The sequence below is a fragment of the Phocoena phocoena genome, chromosome 10 (genome assembly GCF_963924675.1).
Source record: "Phocoena phocoena chromosome 10, mPhoPho1.1, whole genome shotgun sequence".
Classification (NCBI taxonomy): Eukaryota; Metazoa; Chordata; class Mammalia; order Artiodactyla; family Phocoenidae; genus Phocoena; species Phocoena phocoena.
The window spans coordinates 26,195,401-26,212,895 of NC_089228.1; the positions used below are offsets into that span (position 1 = coordinate 26,195,401).

A 17,495-nucleotide genomic window follows, 5' to 3' on the forward strand; every position below is an offset into this window, starting at 1 on the left:
GTGTTGGGCTGGGAAGAAAAGAGGAGATGAGGGAGGGAACTCAGGAAGCTACAATAATATTATAATGAGTAAAAGTCTTTGAGCAAGTCTATCTCAAAGATTCAGGCATTGATGGGTGTGTGTGTATAATTTAAACTCAGGAACATAGGTATAGCCATAGGGGCTGTGTGTCCTTAAGACATGCCCACCTTTAGATCATATTCTCAAGGAGTTGTTGGTTAAATCATGGCCAGAAACTACAAAAATACTGGGATTTGGGGGTTTTAAGTCATATTTACTTACGTAGAATTCACACACAGTAAAATTCACCCTTTTTAGTGCGCAGTTCTAAGAGTTTGACAAATGTGTGCAGTCATGTAACCATCACCGCAATCAAGCTATAGAATATTCCCATCCCCCCTAAAAGTTCCTTTGTGCCTATTTGTGGACAACTCCATTTCCCACCTGCAGCCGTGGCAAGCACTGCTCTTCCCGCGTCCCCCCTATAGTTTTGCCTTTTGCAGAATGTCAGTAGAGCTTATCTGACTTTGATACCAGGTCTGGTGATAACAGCTCTTTTAGCATCCTGTAGCCCTTATCACAATTATAATTATACTGTATATGCAATTGATTGATGAATTGTTCATAGCCTATCTCTACTGCTGGACTTCTGCAGGCATGTCTGAAGGGAGAGATTAGCTGGTTAATTACTGTATCCTCAGCAATCCCATCAAGTAGAGGTTCAACACATTGTTTAATGAGTGAATGAATGAGGGACTCAATGATTATAAGGAAAGTGCTCTAAGACACTACTGATGTAGCAAAAGCAATGCAATATTCAGTGGTATCAAATCTATCATATTGTAAAGCACCAGAGACTATATTATTTAAACATTTTTGAAGAGTACGCATAGACTTTTTAGTTACACTGGGTCTGAATATTAGCAATCAGAACCATCCTAGGCAACCCCAGGTGCATGATCAGTACCTTCAATTAATTAAAAATAAAATGAAAAAGGGCTTCCCTGGTGGCGCAGTGGTTGAGAGTCTGCCTGCCGATGCAGGGGACACGGGTTCGTGTCCCGGTCTGGGAGGATCCCATATGCCGCGGAGCGGCTGGGCCCGTGAGCCGTGGCCGCTGAGCCTGTGCGTCTGGAGCCTGTGCTCCTCAACGGGAGAGGCCACGGCAGTGAGAGGCCCACGTACCGCAAAAAAAAAAAAAAAAAAAAAAAATGAAAAAAATTTCAATAATTTAATACTGTCTTTTGCCATTAATTTGTCTAACTATATATTTAAAGCTATTTCTTGCATAATTTTTTTTTTTTTTTTGCGGTACGCGGGCCTCTCACTGCTGTGGCCTCTCCCGTTGCAGAGCACAGGCTCCAGACGCGCAGGCTCAGCGGCCATGGCTCACGGGCCCAGCCCCTCCGCGGCATGCGGGATCCTCCCGGACCAGAGCATGAACCCATGTGCTTTGCATCGGCAGGCGGACTCTCAACCACTGCGCCACCAGGGAAGCCCTGTTTGTAGATTTTTTGATGATGGCCATTCTGACTGGTGTGAGGTGATACCTCATTGTAGTTTGTTTGTTTTCAGTACGCGGGCCTCTCACTGTCGTGGCCTGCGCCACCAGGGAAGCCCCCTCACTGTAGTTTTGATTTGCATTTCTCTGATGATTAGTGATGTTGAGCATCCTTTCATGTGTTTGTTGGCCATCTGTATATCTTCTTTGGAGAAATGTCTATTTAGGTCTTCTGCCCATTTTTGGATGGGGTTGTTTGTTTTTTTGTTATTGAGCTGCATGAGCTGCTTGTAAATTTTGGAGATTAATCCTTTGTCAGTTGCTACATTTGCAAATATTTTCTCCCATTCTGAGGGTTGTCTTTTCGTCTTATTTATGGTTTCCTTTGCTGTGCAAAAGCTTTGAAGTTTCATTAGGTCCCATTTGTGTATTTTTGTTTTTATTTCCATTTCTCTAGGAGGTGGGTCAGAAAGGATCTTGCTGTACACACTCCTTTTTAACTTTATTATGGAATAATTGACAAACGTAATTGTATATATTTAAAGCGTACAGTATGATGGTTTAATACACATGCGTTGTGGAATGATTACCAAGATCAAGATAATTAACACATCCATCACCTTACAGAGTTAACTTGTGTGTGTGTGTGTGTGTGTGCGTGTGTGTGGGGAGAATGCTCAAGATCTACCTCAGTGACCTTCAAGCATGCAGTACCGTATTACTAGCTATAGTCACCGTGCTGTGCATTAGAGCCTCAGAACTTGTTCTTCTTAAAATTGGAAATTTGCACCCTCTGACCTATACCACGCCACTTTCCCCTTCCCCTAGCTCCTGGCAACCACCAATCTATTCACTGTTTCTATGAAACAGGCTATAAAAAAAATCACTTGTGGAATTAAAAGAAAAAGCCGATTTCACACACACTCTTTTAAAACAATCATAGATTCGTGGGAAGTTGTACCCTTGACCCAGCTTCCCCCAGTGGGTGGCACCTTATATCACTGTGGTATGCTAAAACCATATATGTTTATATCTTAAAGGAACTATAATACTTCTCCTTTAAACGTCTCAGAATACACATAGAACCTGAGAGACTGTTTACTTTTAAGTTTTTTCTTGCTCAATCTACCATTAAATGTTGGTGGCTTAGGTTCTGTGTGAGGTCCTCCTTTTTTCTTATGCATTTTCCCTAGGCTACTATTTTCCAAAGTTTGAACATGTACTGCTGGTAGAATGTAACACAGTTTTAGGCAACACAAGAATAAATATTAAATAAGAATGAACAGTCATCTATATTTTTTTTTACTACCTTCCACTTTTACCCACTGAATTTACATTTAAAATGGTGATCAAGGCTCCTTATAAAATAATTTCCTTTAAGTAGAGCATTCTCTTAACAAGTTCTAAGTACATTATAATACAGGCTATAGGCAGATACGGGAAAAATATTGAAGATGGTATTCAGGTGGCTGAGGTTTGAGAAAGATGCCTCTAGGTGATTTAGGTCACTTCCTTCTGTTCGGTAACCATTTTCACATTGCCCACTCTCACTGTTATAGATCTCTATTCTGACCTTCCCGCTCACATATCCTGTTGCTGTCCGAGTTTCTCCACTTGACAGTTTCAAGGACATCTTAAACTTGACACATGCTAACAGAACTCATCACCTGCCCCCACCTCTCTCCCCACCTCAAATCTGCTTATTCTCCAGCCTTCCTCTTCTCTGGAAACGGGACCACCACCCACTTCCTCCCACGGTCAGAACTGAGGTATCATTATTTGTCCCCCTTGCTCTTCAGCCTTCATGGTTATCAGATCCCGCTCATTCCACCTTCCAGATGCCTCCCATATTTGCCGCCTTAGTCCAAACCAATATCTTTTGTTTGGATGCCTTCCCCACGGTTCCTCTTTTCTTCGTTCCACTCCCCATCCCAACCACAGTCTCATCTCCTACTGCAGCGGGTGTAATTTCTTCGACCCGGATTTAGAAACTTCCCTGGCTTCCTCCTGCCCTCACGCTATGCCTCTGTAAGAAGTGGCTTCTCTTCACCTCCCCAGCCTCCTCTTCCACTGCTTCCTACTTCCCTTCCTCTTCTCACCAATACTTGCCCTCATAGGTCTCTGACATGCTTTATGCCAAATCCTCTGCTGGGAATGCCATCATTCTCATCCCGCATGCACCCCGCCCCCGGTCCCTGCTCACTCCTGATCTCCTTCTTCAGATCTTAGCTATATCTTAATCTCCCAGGAGCTCTTTTTTGACCACCAAGCCTAAGATGGTCCCTCTGTTTTATTCTGTCACTGCATGTTCTACCCTTTCACAGTCCTCTGACTATTTCTAATTACTTTTTCAGCACATCTCTCTACTCTGCTGGATTGGTAGCTTGTTCACTGCATTAACGCCAGGGCACAGCTCATTTCCTGGCGTAGGGTAGGTGTCCAATAAACATTTGTGGAATGAAGCAACATAATGGTGCCTTCGAGCTGGAGTTGTTGACTCTTTGGGCCAGCCGTGATGGCGTGGCCCCCTGTTTCTTGGTACCTATTAGTTCTCTTACCTCTGTGAAATTCCTAAATTGGGTTTGCAGTAGATTTTTGGCAGTAGCGTTCCCAAGTTTGCCATCAGGGTCAGAAAAGTTTCTGAAAATCATAGCGGCAGTGGCGATGGCTTTTTCCAGATCTGAACCATTGCGTAGAGCTGTGAAAGAAGAAATGTACAACTGTGTAGCCTAGGTTAGAAATGACCCTTCCCCAGACATGAGGCTCTACCTTCCAGGGGAACTTAGGGAACAGGGATGGAAGGTTTGTGTCAATGTGATCCTGGCCTTGGGCTCTTTGCCACCTATCTGGGAGTGGGACATGGGGGAGTCTGATCCTTGACCTTTAAACCATGGAGAACAAAAGTCCCTCAGTAGCAATTAGAATTAGTAGAATTAGGATGAGATTTATCACCCTCTTCCCCTGTGACCTTGGGAAAACACCTGACCTCTCTAAGCCTTGGTCTTTCGACGTGTAATTTCATTCAGTTATTCAACAAATCTTTATAGAGCATCTACCGTGTGCTTGGCTCAGTCCCTTGCATTAAGGATACCTCATTGAATAAGACAAAGTCCTGCTCTTGTGGAGTTTATATTCTGTGCCAGATAGAGCATCACCACATGCCAGTGTGATAAAGGAGAATGATATCCAGGACAAGTCCTTTGATATCATGATAGACAAGGGATCTCTTTGAATCATGGCCTCAATCACAGTGATCTAGCTGGTTTCTCTGATTTAAATTTCTTGAAAGGATGGTACTAGCTCAGTCCCTTCCAGTGGGTAGCACATAGTGAACTCTGAGAACTGCACAAAGGACAGTGAAGAAAAATCTTATCCTCTCTGTTCTCTCAGTCCCCAATACATCCCCTATAATAGAACTTTTCCTGCTTTACACTTATTGCATGTTTAATCATCTTTCTCTCTAACTAGAATACAAGCTCCATGAGGCCAGAGATCATAGCTTTTTTTATCACTATATTCCCAGTGACCAGCACAAATGCCTGCTATGTAGTAGGTGCCAGTAAATGCTGTTGAATGAATGAATAGGAAGAAGAGAAAACAAAATCCAACAGCTTTCTGCCCAGGTAACGTGCAACAATCATGGATTCAAAGAAAGATGATCAGTCAGATATTTGTGACTTTTGTATCGAGCACTTACGGTGTTTCTGGTACTTTCTGAGCTGTTCAGCACATAGAAGTGACAGAACCAGATGTGGCCTCTGCCCTCATCTATTACAATCTAGTGGGGTAATAAATAATAATCAAGAGGATATGTGTGTATACATATATTTGTTTTATACATATTTGACAATTATTTATTTCTCCATATACACATATATTATACATATTTGCAACTTGTATGAGGCAAAGAAGGTATAGAAACAGAAGAAATAGAAAATTACAGAGTAGGTCTCAGAGGAAAAGTACTGAGATAGGTTGTCTTGGAGGCATCTACTATATAAGTAGATTAATATTTAAGCTAAGACCAATACGGTGGGAAGGACCTGCCGTCTAAAGGGTGGGGTGGGTCAGCCTGGGATTAGGGTTGATTTGAGTGTTCCAGGCTCAGGGAACAGCATATGTGAAGGCTCAGATCAGGAGCCTGGCACATTGGAGGAGCTGAAAGGAGACAGTTGTGGCTGGAGTCTAGAGGCTGAAAGTGTGTTTCATTAGAAAGGTTGGCAGGGGCTAGACCATCCAGGGCTCCTAGGTTCTGGAAAGGAATCAGGATTTTCCATCAGATGTACAGAGAGGGCATTAAAAGATTTTAAGCATTTAGTGTTTTTTTTTTAAAAAATTAAAGTTCAATACACAACATGGTTAATCAACTATACCCCAATATAAAATAAAAATTTAAAAAAAAGTTAGATGGAATGACAAGAGTTAAGAGGAATGGATGAAGGGAAAACAACTGTGGACCTTCTCAGTTTTTACTGTATCTCTGAACAGGACTCCAACTAAACAGTAAATGGTGTGTATAAACACCTGCCAAAGCATTCTAATCAATGTGTTGGCCTCTCTCTCTCTTGCATGAGGAAATGTGTGTCCTCTCCATCCTCCTGTGTCATTTCACCCACAATTAGGCCGAAGCTTGAGGCATTCGGACTTCCTGGTCCCGCAAATGGATAACTCTTTTTTGCCCCTCACTCAAGAGTACCCACTTATTTGCTCCAAGCTAGAGCAAGTCAAGGACATATGTGTAAGCAGAAATCTGGTTGGGATAGGAAGTTGGAGCTGCCACTTATTGCGCATCTATTGTGTGCCAGATACTTTAATAAATTGTATATTTACTTCTCATAACCACCATAGGGATTATTATACCATTTAAATTTTTATTGCGTTTTTAACCTTTTTATTTTGATATGATTATAAATTTACAGGAAATTGCCAATAAATACGCAAAAACAATCTCCCGCACCTGTTCCCCCAAGAAACATCTTGCATAATTACAACATCCAAAGCAAGAAACTGACATTGATACAATCCACAGTTTCTTCAGATTTTACCAGTTACATATGCCCTCATCCTGTGTGTGTGTGTGTGTGTGTGTGTGTGTGTGTGTGTGTGTGTGTATGTAGTTCTAGGCAATGTTACCAAATGTGTACCTTTGGGTAACTATCACCACAATCAGTATACAGAACTGTACCTCCAACACAAGATTCTCTCATAGTAACCCTTTATAGTTACAGCCAATCTTTCTACCTGCCCCCTCCCCCATCCCTAACCCCTGGCAATCACTAATCTGTCCATCTTCATATGTTATGAAACAACAAATGTTCTGTGAATGGAACCATACAGAAGTTCTCTGAGAACAGCTTTTTAAACTCAGTCTCATTCCCTTGAGTTTTTTTTTTCCTGTTTTTATTTTTTTATTGGGGTATAGTTGCTTTCCAATGTTGTGATTCCCTTGCGTTTTTTAAAAAAATAAATTTATTTATTTGATTTTTGACTGCGTTGGGTCTCCGTTGCTGCGAGCAGGTTTTCTCTAGTTGCAGCGAGCAGAGCTACTCTTTGTCGCAGTGGGCAGGCTTCTCATTGTTGTGGCTTCTCTTGCTGTGGAGCACGGGCTCTAGGCGCACAGGCTTCAGTAGTTTGGCCACACAGGCTCAGTAGTTGTGGCACACAGGCTTTGTTGCTCCACGGCACGTGGGATCTTCCTGGACCAGGGCTCGAACCCATGTCCCCTGCACTGGCAGGCGGATTCTTAACTATTTTGCCACCAGGAAAGCCCCTCCCTTGCATTTTATCCAAGTTGTTGCATGTAGTGATGGTATTTTCCTTTTCATTGAGTAGTATTCCATGATATGTATGTACCACATTCACCACCAAAGGACATTTGAAATGCTTACAGTTTTGACTATTTTAGTCCCCTTCCCACATAAAGTTTAGAATAAGTTTGTCTGTTTTTTTTTAAAACAACTTGAATGTTGTTATATTTCATTAAACTTAGAGAGCAACTTGGGGAGAACTGATATCTACTATGTTGACTCTTTCAACCCATGAACACTGTATGTCTCTCCATGATTATACTATTGTATAGATGAAAGGATAGGATCTTGCTGAGGACACATTAATAAGTGGCAGAGCTTGAATATGAATCCATGTTGAAAACATAAGCCTTAAGAAGATAGGAATGTTTTGCCTGTCTTCTCTTCTGTGGAAACTTCAGCACTTAGAACAGTGCCTAGGATCTAGGAGGTGCTTCACAAATCTGTCGAATCAATGTCTGCAGAATCTGTGCCCTTAGCTTCCTACTCCTTGATTTCCTCTTTGGTTTCTGATCCTCAGTCCCATCCTGACCTGTGGCTTCTGTCTGCTAGTCCAGTGGCTGGCTCTCCATCTAGACTACTATCCCAGACTCAGAAAGTTCCCTGCTTCTTTGCATTCAATTTTTAGCTCTTTTCCCTCCTATCCTTATCCACCTCTTCCCTTCACTTCTGCCACATCCTGAAACCCACATTTAAAATTGGGATTTTTTGGCTTCCCTGGTGGCACAGTGGTTGGAAGTCCGCCTGCCAGTGCAGGGGACACGAGTTCGAGCCCTGGTCCAGGAAAATCCCACATGCTGTGGAGCAACTGAACCCATGAGCCACAGCTACTGAGCCTGCAAGCCACAACTACTGAAGCCCGCATGCCTAGAGCCCGTGCTCCGCAACAGGAGAGGCCACTGCAGTGAGAAGCCCGTGTGCCACAACTACTGAGCCTGTGCTCTAGAGCCCGCGTGCCACAACTACTGAAGCCCATGCACCACAACTACTGAAGCCCTCGCACCTAGAGCCCGTGCTCCGCAACAGGAGAGGCCACTGCAGTGAGAAGCCCGTACACAGCAACGAAGAGTAGCCCCCGCTCACCACAACTAGAGAAAGCCTGCGCGCAGCAACGAAGACCCAACACAGCCAAAAATAAATAAATTAAATAAATAAATTAAAGAAGTAAAATTGGGATTTTTTTCCTCAATTACCCAAGATTTTCCTGCTCATCAAAAACAAGGAGATGGCATATTTCTTTTAGCTCATGTCTCCCTTCCCTGGGATGTGGGGTTGAGGTGGTGAGGAGCTGTATGGCGGTAACTTGGCATTTAAGTGGCTAAAGAATAAACTCTGTTTATAAATAGTCTTGTTTTTAAGAAGCAAAGTGCTTAGAAGAAACACCTTAATTCCTTCGGAGGTAAATGTCCATTCTGTAACTTTTACCAGTTGATTTATTTATTCATAACCCAGAATAACTAGACAGGGCTTTAGTATGGGTTGTTTTGCTGGGTCTGAGACTTCTCATGGGGGACAGTAACCTCTTCCTCCCCTGGCTGTGCCCTTCTGGAAAGGAATGGGTGAGCTTCCTAGCTGTGAGTGAGCTTGCAAGTAATGATAGACACCTTTCTTTTTCTTTTTTTTTTTTGCGGTACGCGGGCCTCTCACTGTCGTGGCCTCTCCTGTTGCGGAGCACAGGCTCCGGACGCGCAGGCTCAGCGGCCACGGCTCACGGGCCCAGCCGCTCCGTGGCATGTGGGATCTTCCCAGACTGGGGCACGAACCCGTGTCCCCTGCATCGGCAGGTGGACTCTCAACCACTGCGCCACCAAGGGAGCCCTAGACACCTTTCTTGCTTACCATGTGCCAGATGCCTTTCAAACATAAGCTTATTTAATGCTTCATAAACCCAGAAGGGTAGGTACTATTTGTGTCTCTATTTTACGTATTGGAAACTGACACATGGAGAGATTAAGAATCTTAAGGTCACATTGCTCCCGGGTGGCAGAGGAAAGATTCGAAAGTCTGTCTGCCTTCAAAGGCCACAGAAAGATCTGCCACTTTGGAATAACTCCTTCTAAGGGCATCTCCATGGAGTTTGCAGAACCAGACGTTTCCCAGTCCTCTGATGAAGTTCAGGTCTGACTGCTCTCTAAATGGGGACTCCATCTGGACTAGCCCACTTCTCTTCCTTCTCCTCCATTCATTTTAACACAGCATGCACTTCCCCTGACTATAAAATAACATATGCTCGTGGTAAAAACCTAACTAGAAAAAAATTTTAAATAAAAGATAAAAACGAACTCCGCTTATCCTACCAATACTGATGAGACTTTGTGAGGCATTTTTTGGTTTCCTCTTTTTATGGTTGGGTTCTTCCCTTAATAAACTCAGTGTGTTGCCTCCTAATTCCTGCCCTGTCTGCCTCACAGAGTTGTGGGCGAATATGTGAAAGCATATTGTAAAGAGCGAAGTGCCATTAAAAATGCAAAGGATTGATGTTTCTTTTTGGGTGTCTTTTATTGCCTCTCTTGCCTTTGGAATGGGGGTGGGGGGTGTTAATCCAGGCACTTCATGTCTACATTTCCTGCTAGCTCCTACCTCACTTTTTCTGCTTTAATAATACTAAACTGTCTGCAGTTCCTTACACACTCTGTCCTCCCATCAAGTACTTATTGCCGGGCCTTGTCCCAGTTCTGGGGACAGAGCAATATTAAGTGAGCAATATTAAGAGAACAACTCCTTGGTTCCTGGAGCTTGCATTGTGATGGGCGATTATGGAGCCCACGCTCTGTATGCCAGCCACTTCTTTATGGGGTGTATATGATTTGACTCATTTAATTCTTACATCAGTCCTCCGAGGTGGGTTCCAGTATCATCTCCACTTTATAGATGAGGAAACTGAAGCACAGAGAGGTTAAGTAGCTTGCTTAAGGTCACACAGTCAGTCTGGTTCCTCACCGTGATGCATGCTACCTCTAGATCTTGTTTTTCAGGCAGTGTATCCTGCAGGATTCTTTCCCAAACCCTGGGATAGGGCTACCTGCCCCTCCTTTGTGCTTTTCTACTTCCCTAAACATAAGCTTGTTATAACCTTCAGACTGAAACACTGTTTATCTGTCTCAATTACCTTCTAGATCAGTGCTGTCCAAAAGAAATGTAATACGAGCCAGAATTATAATGAAATTTTTTCTAAGTAGCCACATTAAAAAAGTAAAATAATGCAGATAAAATTATTTTAGAAATATATTATTTAACCCAATTTATCAAAATATCATTTCAGCATGTCATCAACATGAACAAATTACTCAGATATGTTACACTTTTTCCTACTCTCTTAAATCTGTCATATATTTTACACTTACAGCACAACTGGATTCAGACTAACCACACTTTAAGTGTTCCATATCCACAGGTGGCTAGTGGCTACCATACTGAACAGTGCAGCTCTAGACTGTGTGTTCCCTGAGGGCAGTCACCGCATCTTATTTATCACTGCATTCATTCCCAGGCCCTGGCGTGTTGTATGCCTTAGCATAGACATGTGCTGAACTGAGCTGACTTGAACTTGAGAACAATCCCTGCCTCCTTCTCCTCACTTGCCCTGGAAAGTGGAACCTAAAATGTGACACATTTCATCTAGTGAGTTCCTAACACTTTAGTGTAGTAGAAACACAAACCTCAGTACAGCAAAGTGTCAGAATCACCTCATTTTAGAACTTTTCTTAATATTATTTTTTCAAACAAAGAAATGAAGACCTACAGGAGAAATGTGGTTTTTCCCAGTATGTATCAGTCGTACATGGCAGAACTAAAAATTAGATCTCTTCTGTTTTCTTGCTAGATCGATAGTTTCCCCAATACTCTAGCACTTTTCAAGCTTTTCCACTATAAAACTACTTTGGATGCTACAGGCAAATATGTACTCAACACCCATTTCTATCCACCTCCCCCGAGAGATCAAGGGCATAAGCCCAAACAGCCAGAAGTGAAAATGTGGGTTGGTACTGACTTCTTTTTTTTTTTTTTTTTTTTTTGCGGTACGCGGGCCTCTCACTGCTGTGGCCTCTCCCACTGCAGAGCACAGGCTCCGGACGCTCAGGCCCAGCGGCCATGGCTCTCGGGCCCAGCCGCTCCATGGCACGTGGGATCTTCCCGGACCAGGGCACGAACCCGTGTCCCCTTCATCGGCAGGCGGACTCTCAACCACTGCGCCACCAGGGAAGCCCGGTACTGACTTCTATTCCATGATCTAGCCCTGCTTGATTTCAGTGAATAACACTTAAAATTACCATTGAATACAATACATTCTGGCAAGATGAGCCATATTTATCCCGTGTTTCCTTAAGGCATGGGAATAAATGTGGCCCAGTTGTCTACTGTAAGGAGTCTGGTGCCAGGAATGATGTGTGTGTGTGTCTGTGTGTGTGTCTGTGTCTGTGTATTGGTGGGCAATGTGGATGATAGAGTTACACTCCCCCCTCAGCCTCTCAGAGGAGGCTGTTATATGAGAAATGTCATGGATATTTATCATGTCATGGACATGATATTTTGTCGTTGACATTATCAAAAGTGCCTGAAATTGTGAAACAGAAATCATAGGTCTCTTGTGTTGTGATAGTGTAACAATAATATTCTCACCAAGATGAAGATTTATTTCAATAGAAATATAAAGCATCTCCTCTGGAGACACAGACCAGCCAGCTAGGAGGAAAAATAACTGCAATATAATAGAATCCAGCTGTGCTTGTTACTCTATAAAGAAGCCACATGTTTTGGAATAAGATAATGATCCCAGTATATGAGTATATTTTTTCTTATATTGTTATTTCCATGACAGCATTGTTGGCTCTAAAAATATTTTACCTATAAAATGGAATGCTGACGGCAAATGTTTACACCTTGGGAGTTTGCCACACTATGTCTTGATCAATCAACAGAGGCAGTTGGGGACTGATTGTATCCTGAATACCACTGAAGGTTTATGAGTCAGATGCTAACTTGGACACACTGAGGATCCTGCCCATGGAGGGCCAACTGGCTATGGTGGGATGAACACTGAATTAGGAGTCAGGGATCCATGCTCCTATTATAGCTGGGCCTTTAAATTTGGGTGAGCTAATTCCTATCACTGGACCTCAATTCCCAAATGTTTTTAAAAGAACATCAGGGACTTCCCTGATGGCGCAGTGGTTAAGAATCCGCCTGCCAATGCAAGGGACATGGGTTCGAGCCCTGGTCTGGGAAGATCCCACATGCCGTGGAGCAACAAAGCCTGTGTGCCACAAGTAGTGAGCCTGCTCTCTACAGCTCGCAAGCCACAACTACTGAAGCCCGCATGCCCAGAGTCCGTGCTCCACAACAAAGAGAAGCCACCGCAATGAGAAGCCTGCACACCACAAGGAAGAGTAGCCCCCGCTCGCCACAACTAGAGAAAGCCCGCGCGCAGCAACAAAGACCCAATGCAGCCCCAAATAAATAAATTTATAAAAAAATAAAAACAAGAATAAAAAGAACATCATAAATGCTTGATGATTTATCTGCAAGTTCTCTTACATCGTTGGCATTCTTTGGTGTCCTATTATTTCTAACTCTTGGCATGCTCTCATGGTAGAGAAGAAACACATACATCTCTGTCACACCAGGCCTTACCTTTTATTAAAGCCAGTTGTTTGGATATTGAAATGCTGCCAACAAAATGATAGAAACATAATGATTCTGGGAGTTTGGGTACTGATATCAGCATCTAAAGTAGAGCAATATAATGATTTAAAAATTAATTTATTTTCAGTAAATCTGCCCTGAGCATTCTGGTGGAGCTGCCATCTGTCTTTCAAAATCCTTTCTCCCCTTGTCACATGGTAAAGAAGTACAATACTTGGCAATGGCTGGCCCACATATCCTAGCCTTTTGTATAGCCTTTTGTGACCGTATGACCAAATGCCCTCCAATGGAAAAGGAGCAGAAGAGAAGTGGTTGCCTTCTATGCAGCCTCTTCCCGTGCCCTTTCCTGTTTCCAGCCAATTAACACAGAAATTATCAGGAGTACTTTGCAAGCCACATCTTGAAGCCACAAGCCACATCAGCCTGTGTCCCTACATAGTGGCATGGAGTAGGACTGCCACCCACCTGGAACCCTGACTCTGAACTGTCACATGAAAAAGAAAAAAATAACTTCTTGTTCTGTAAAAGACTGAGGATTTGAAGTGTTATTTGTTCCAGCAGCTTAGCCTACCTAAGAATCTACATACTGTGCTAGGGCGTGGGGACGCATCAGTGAATGACTGAGATGTTCCCACACTCTTGGGGCTTAGAGTCTAGCGCAGAAGGCAGATGTTCAACCCGTGCTTCAATACAGAGCAATGGCAGAGCGCATACAGAGGGCAGGGAAGGACTAACCCAGTCTACAGGTCAGGGTAATGGTATTTTATCTCAGCCAAATGAATCATTAGGTGAAGAAGGAGGAAAAGTGTTCCAAGCAGAGGGAACAGTGCATGCTGAGCCCCGGAAGCGGGAGAAAGCATGGCAAGATTGAAGAACCAGAGGAAGAACAGCATGACTGGAACATGGAGAGGGAAGGAGATAGTGGTGGAAGAGGAGGCTGCAGTCAAGGGTCAGGACCAGAGCACTTGGAGTGAGCCTTAGGATGGACGCAGGTTGTTAGCCTAAGGGTAGTGGGAAGGAAAGGGGTGGCATGATCAGATTCGCATTTGGGGAAGTTATTCCACCTGATATATGGGAAGGAGAGTGGAAAGGGACCAGATGGGAGGCAGGGAGATGGACCTTGCTGCTCCCTTATAAAAAGCAGACAAGGGCTTCCCTGGTGGCGCAGTGGTTGAGAGTCCGCCTGCCGATGCAGGGGACGCGGGTTCGTGTTCCAGTCCGGGAAGATCCCACATGCCGCGGAGCAACTAAGCCTGTGCGCCATGGCCGCTGAGCCTGCGCATCCGGAGCCTGTGCTCCGCAACGGGAGAGGCCACAACGGTGAGAGGCCGGTGTACAGCAAAAAAAAAAAAAAAAAAAAAAAGCAAACAACATTTGCTCGATATTTCAACCCCCAGTGGCTGGAATGGTTTGGAGAAAGCCAGTAAGAACAGTAGAACTTGGTCATATCTTTGACAGCTCTTTAAAGGGAACTTTTGGGTTCGAGATCTGGTTTGGCACTAACTAGTTAAGAGATCGTGACCTTTGGGGACCTCATTTTTCTTACTTGTAAAGTTAGGAAGCTGGACTCTATGATATCTTGGACTTTTTACGGCCTTCTCCATGAGCTACTCCTAATTTTCAAAAAACTCTGCACCCAGGCTTCCCTGGTGGCGCAGTGGTCGAGAGTCTGCCTGCCGATGCAGGGGACGCGGGTTCGTGCCCCGGTCCGGGAGGGTCCTGCGTGCCGCGGAGCGGCTGGGCCCGTGGGCCGTGGCCGCTGGGCCTGCGTGTCCGGAGCCTGTGCTCCGCGGCGGGAGGGGCCACAGCGGTGAGAGGCCCGCGTACCTCAAAAAAACAAAACAAACAAACAAAAACACTCTGCACCCTTATCTCCTTCATAGGACAAAGGATGTGCACTTTATCCTACGTACACTTTACACGACGTACACTTGCAACATGGCTCGTGTTATTTTCTTTTGCCACGATCTCCTCCATCAGAGCGTGAGGCCCTTGACAGCAAGAGTTCTGCAGATTCTCCATAACTCCTAACCCTGGCCCAGCAGAATACCTGGCACCTGTCAAGTGTTCAAAAACTTTTTTGAACTAAAGAAGGTCCCCTAAAGGGAATTATGTAAGGAAGAATATTTTTCATTTATTAGGCATAAATTCACACATTTGCATGATCCGAAACCACTTCCCTCTCTCATGGATAATTTGAAAGAATATGTCATACCCTTAAAAGCATTACCAATTTTGATTTACAAATGTTTTTCAAGAGGCAATCAAAGACATTTGTGTTAATTGTATCACTTTTTCAGTTTGCAATCAAAGCTGCAAATTTGTTCTCTTTAATTTTCCAACTCAGTTGAAAGCGGGATTGAGGTGGGTAACAGGCACCAAACTGGCACCATTGTGGCTACCAAGTTGTAGCCATGAACTCTGGAAATAGACCTGCAAGCTTAAATGAAACTCGATAAAGGAGAGCCAAGTGCCACTGACCTTCTGGGCATTGTCCTAGGTGCTAAAGCAGATGTTGCGGCTGCAGAAGGATTGGGCTCCCCTTTCAAGTGGAGTGCTTGGTCCTGGGTACTGTGCATACAGCCACACATACTCTGCTCTCCTGTTGTGTGTTGGCCCTTCCTAAGCGACAGTTACTTGCCCACTGTTACTACTGTCATTCGTTCCATGGCAACTATACAGTGGCCCTTGTAGAAGAGCCTTTCCCTAGTGTTATTTGCAGGCAGACATTAAACCAGTCATGCCATAGTCAACAAATATTTGAGTGTCTGCTGTGGGCCAGACACTGTACAAGGTACTGGGGACACAACAGTGAGAAAACTCAGCCATGGACTTTGATCCCAGAGAGCTTAGTGGTCAAGACTGATATTAATTGCGTAATCGCAAAAGAAGTCACCCCTGTGACAATACCGTGTAAGGGGGATGCTATGAGGTTGGTGTCAGTCAGGGAGGTGAGGGAGACATCCCTGGGGAGGTGATGTTTGATGCCGAGTAGGAAGGAATGAAGTAGGTGAAAGGGCAAGGGATCCACATTGTAGGCAGATGGAACAGCCTGTGGTAAACCCAGTGGCAGGAGGGAGTGTGGTGATTGGGAGGGACTGAAAGAAGGCCAGGGTAGCTGGACCAGAGAGGCTGAGGGGGAGGGAGGCTCCAGGTGAGGATGAAAAGGAGGCACGGTGACTAGATGACGCAGGACCTGGGAGGCTACGGTAGGGAATTTTCACTTTATGTCAAGAGAATGGGAAACCATTTGAGAGTTTTAGGCAAGGAGGCTGATAAACTTAGATTTACAGTCTGGAGACGTCACTCAGTCTTCAGTGTGAATAATGGTTTAGAGAAACGAACAGCGTAAATTCAGCAAGACCAGTAGGAAGGCTATTTCTCTTGTGTTTGCTTAGAGCTTGCTCTGTAAAAGCTGGGGGATGTCAGCTCAGTCAAATGAGCCTGGGTCAGGGAAGACATGACCAGCGATTACTTAGATCGCTGGTGAGTTGATGGGTGAGAGGAGATAGATCTCAAGAGAAGCCAGGAATAGTCATTGTTCTGGCTTCCGCTTGGCTCCAGGGACACTGCTGTCATTACTGCATCACTGGTCACTGCTCCAGCATATGGCCACTCCACTTGCTCATTAATGGCCTGCTTCTCTTTATGGTTTTCTTTTCTGTCCTCCCTCTACCTCCCGACTAATTTCCTTAGCATTTTTCATTTGAATACGGGAGTGAGAGAGAGTTTGATTGATCTCACTAATTACTGTTGCCCGTACCGGTCAGAGTTTTAATGCCAGCCTGCCCCATCGGTTGTCAGTTAACCTATGCAATTAGCTCCCTCGGAGCAGGTGATGACACTAAGCCAGCTTCACTGCCCACGTTAAAACCAACAGCTGGTTTCCTCAGCGGAGAGCTCTGAGTAGGTTTCTGAGAATCTGGATTTGTAAGAAACACGCCAGATGATTCTGACATGGACTATGTTGCAGAACTGTTGGCAGTGGTTAAAAAGAGGCTCTGGAGTAGTTTGAATTCTGACTCTGCCATTTACTATCTGTGTTACCTGGGATAAGATCTTTAAAATGGCTAAGTCTACTTTCTCATTTATAAAACAATACTTTCCTCATGGAAATATGTTTCTCATGGAAAGCACAGTGTCTGATACACAGGGAGCAATCAATAATAGACATGGAGAAGATGACAGTAGAGGTGACGTGTCATCAGGATCCTGGCAGGACACAGACTCTAACTCGGATGGCATCAGAGACACCCATGAAGGGATCACTCAGCGGTCACGGTTAGGAAAATAAACATGGATGTCGAGGCACCCAGAGACTAGAAGCGATGGGAGACTTATCACTCATGTCCTGAAGGAGCAAGGAGAGGAAATCAGATGATGGGGCCCAGAGAGGGCAGGATTCTTGGAGCAGGGGCCACTTGACAGAAGTCGTGGATGAAGGGAGACAGCCGCGGCTACAAATGAGGCAAATCAGGGAGGGAGTGGGGAAGAGATACCCCAGGCTCTGATCTCCAGCCTGTGCCTCCCGTTGACCAAACCAA

At 44.4% G+C, this 17,495-nt stretch overlaps 1 protein-coding gene across 1 annotated transcript; it reads right to left on the minus strand.

Moving 5' to 3' along the window:
* Window positions 1–3,915: 3,915 nt before the first annotated feature.
* On the minus strand, window positions 3,916–15,542 carry SNTN (sentan, cilia apical structure protein). Its single transcript, XM_065885898.1, has 3 exons — window positions 15,433–15,542; window positions 12,940–12,974; window positions 3,916–4,199 (listed from the first exon to the last, which is right to left on the minus strand). Exons 1-3 carry the CDS (start codon window positions 15,540–15,542, stop codon window positions 3,916–3,918), a joined length of 429 nt encoding a protein of 142 aa, XP_065741970.1.
* Window positions 15,543–17,495: the final 1,953 nt, after the last annotated feature.

Coding starts and splice junctions, on each gene's coding strand:
- SNTN (XM_065885898.1), bottom strand. CDS start 15,542: ATGTGTGGCTGTATGCACAGTACCCAGGACCAAGCACTCCACTTGAAA. Junction 12,975..15,432: donor CCTAGGACAATGCCCAGAAG/GTCAGTGGCACT, acceptor TTTTGTTGGCAG/CATTTCAATATCCAAACAAC. Junction 4,200..12,939: donor ACAACTGGCTTTAATAAAAG/GTAAGGCCTGGT, acceptor CTTCTTTCACAG/CTCTACGCAATGGTTCAGAT.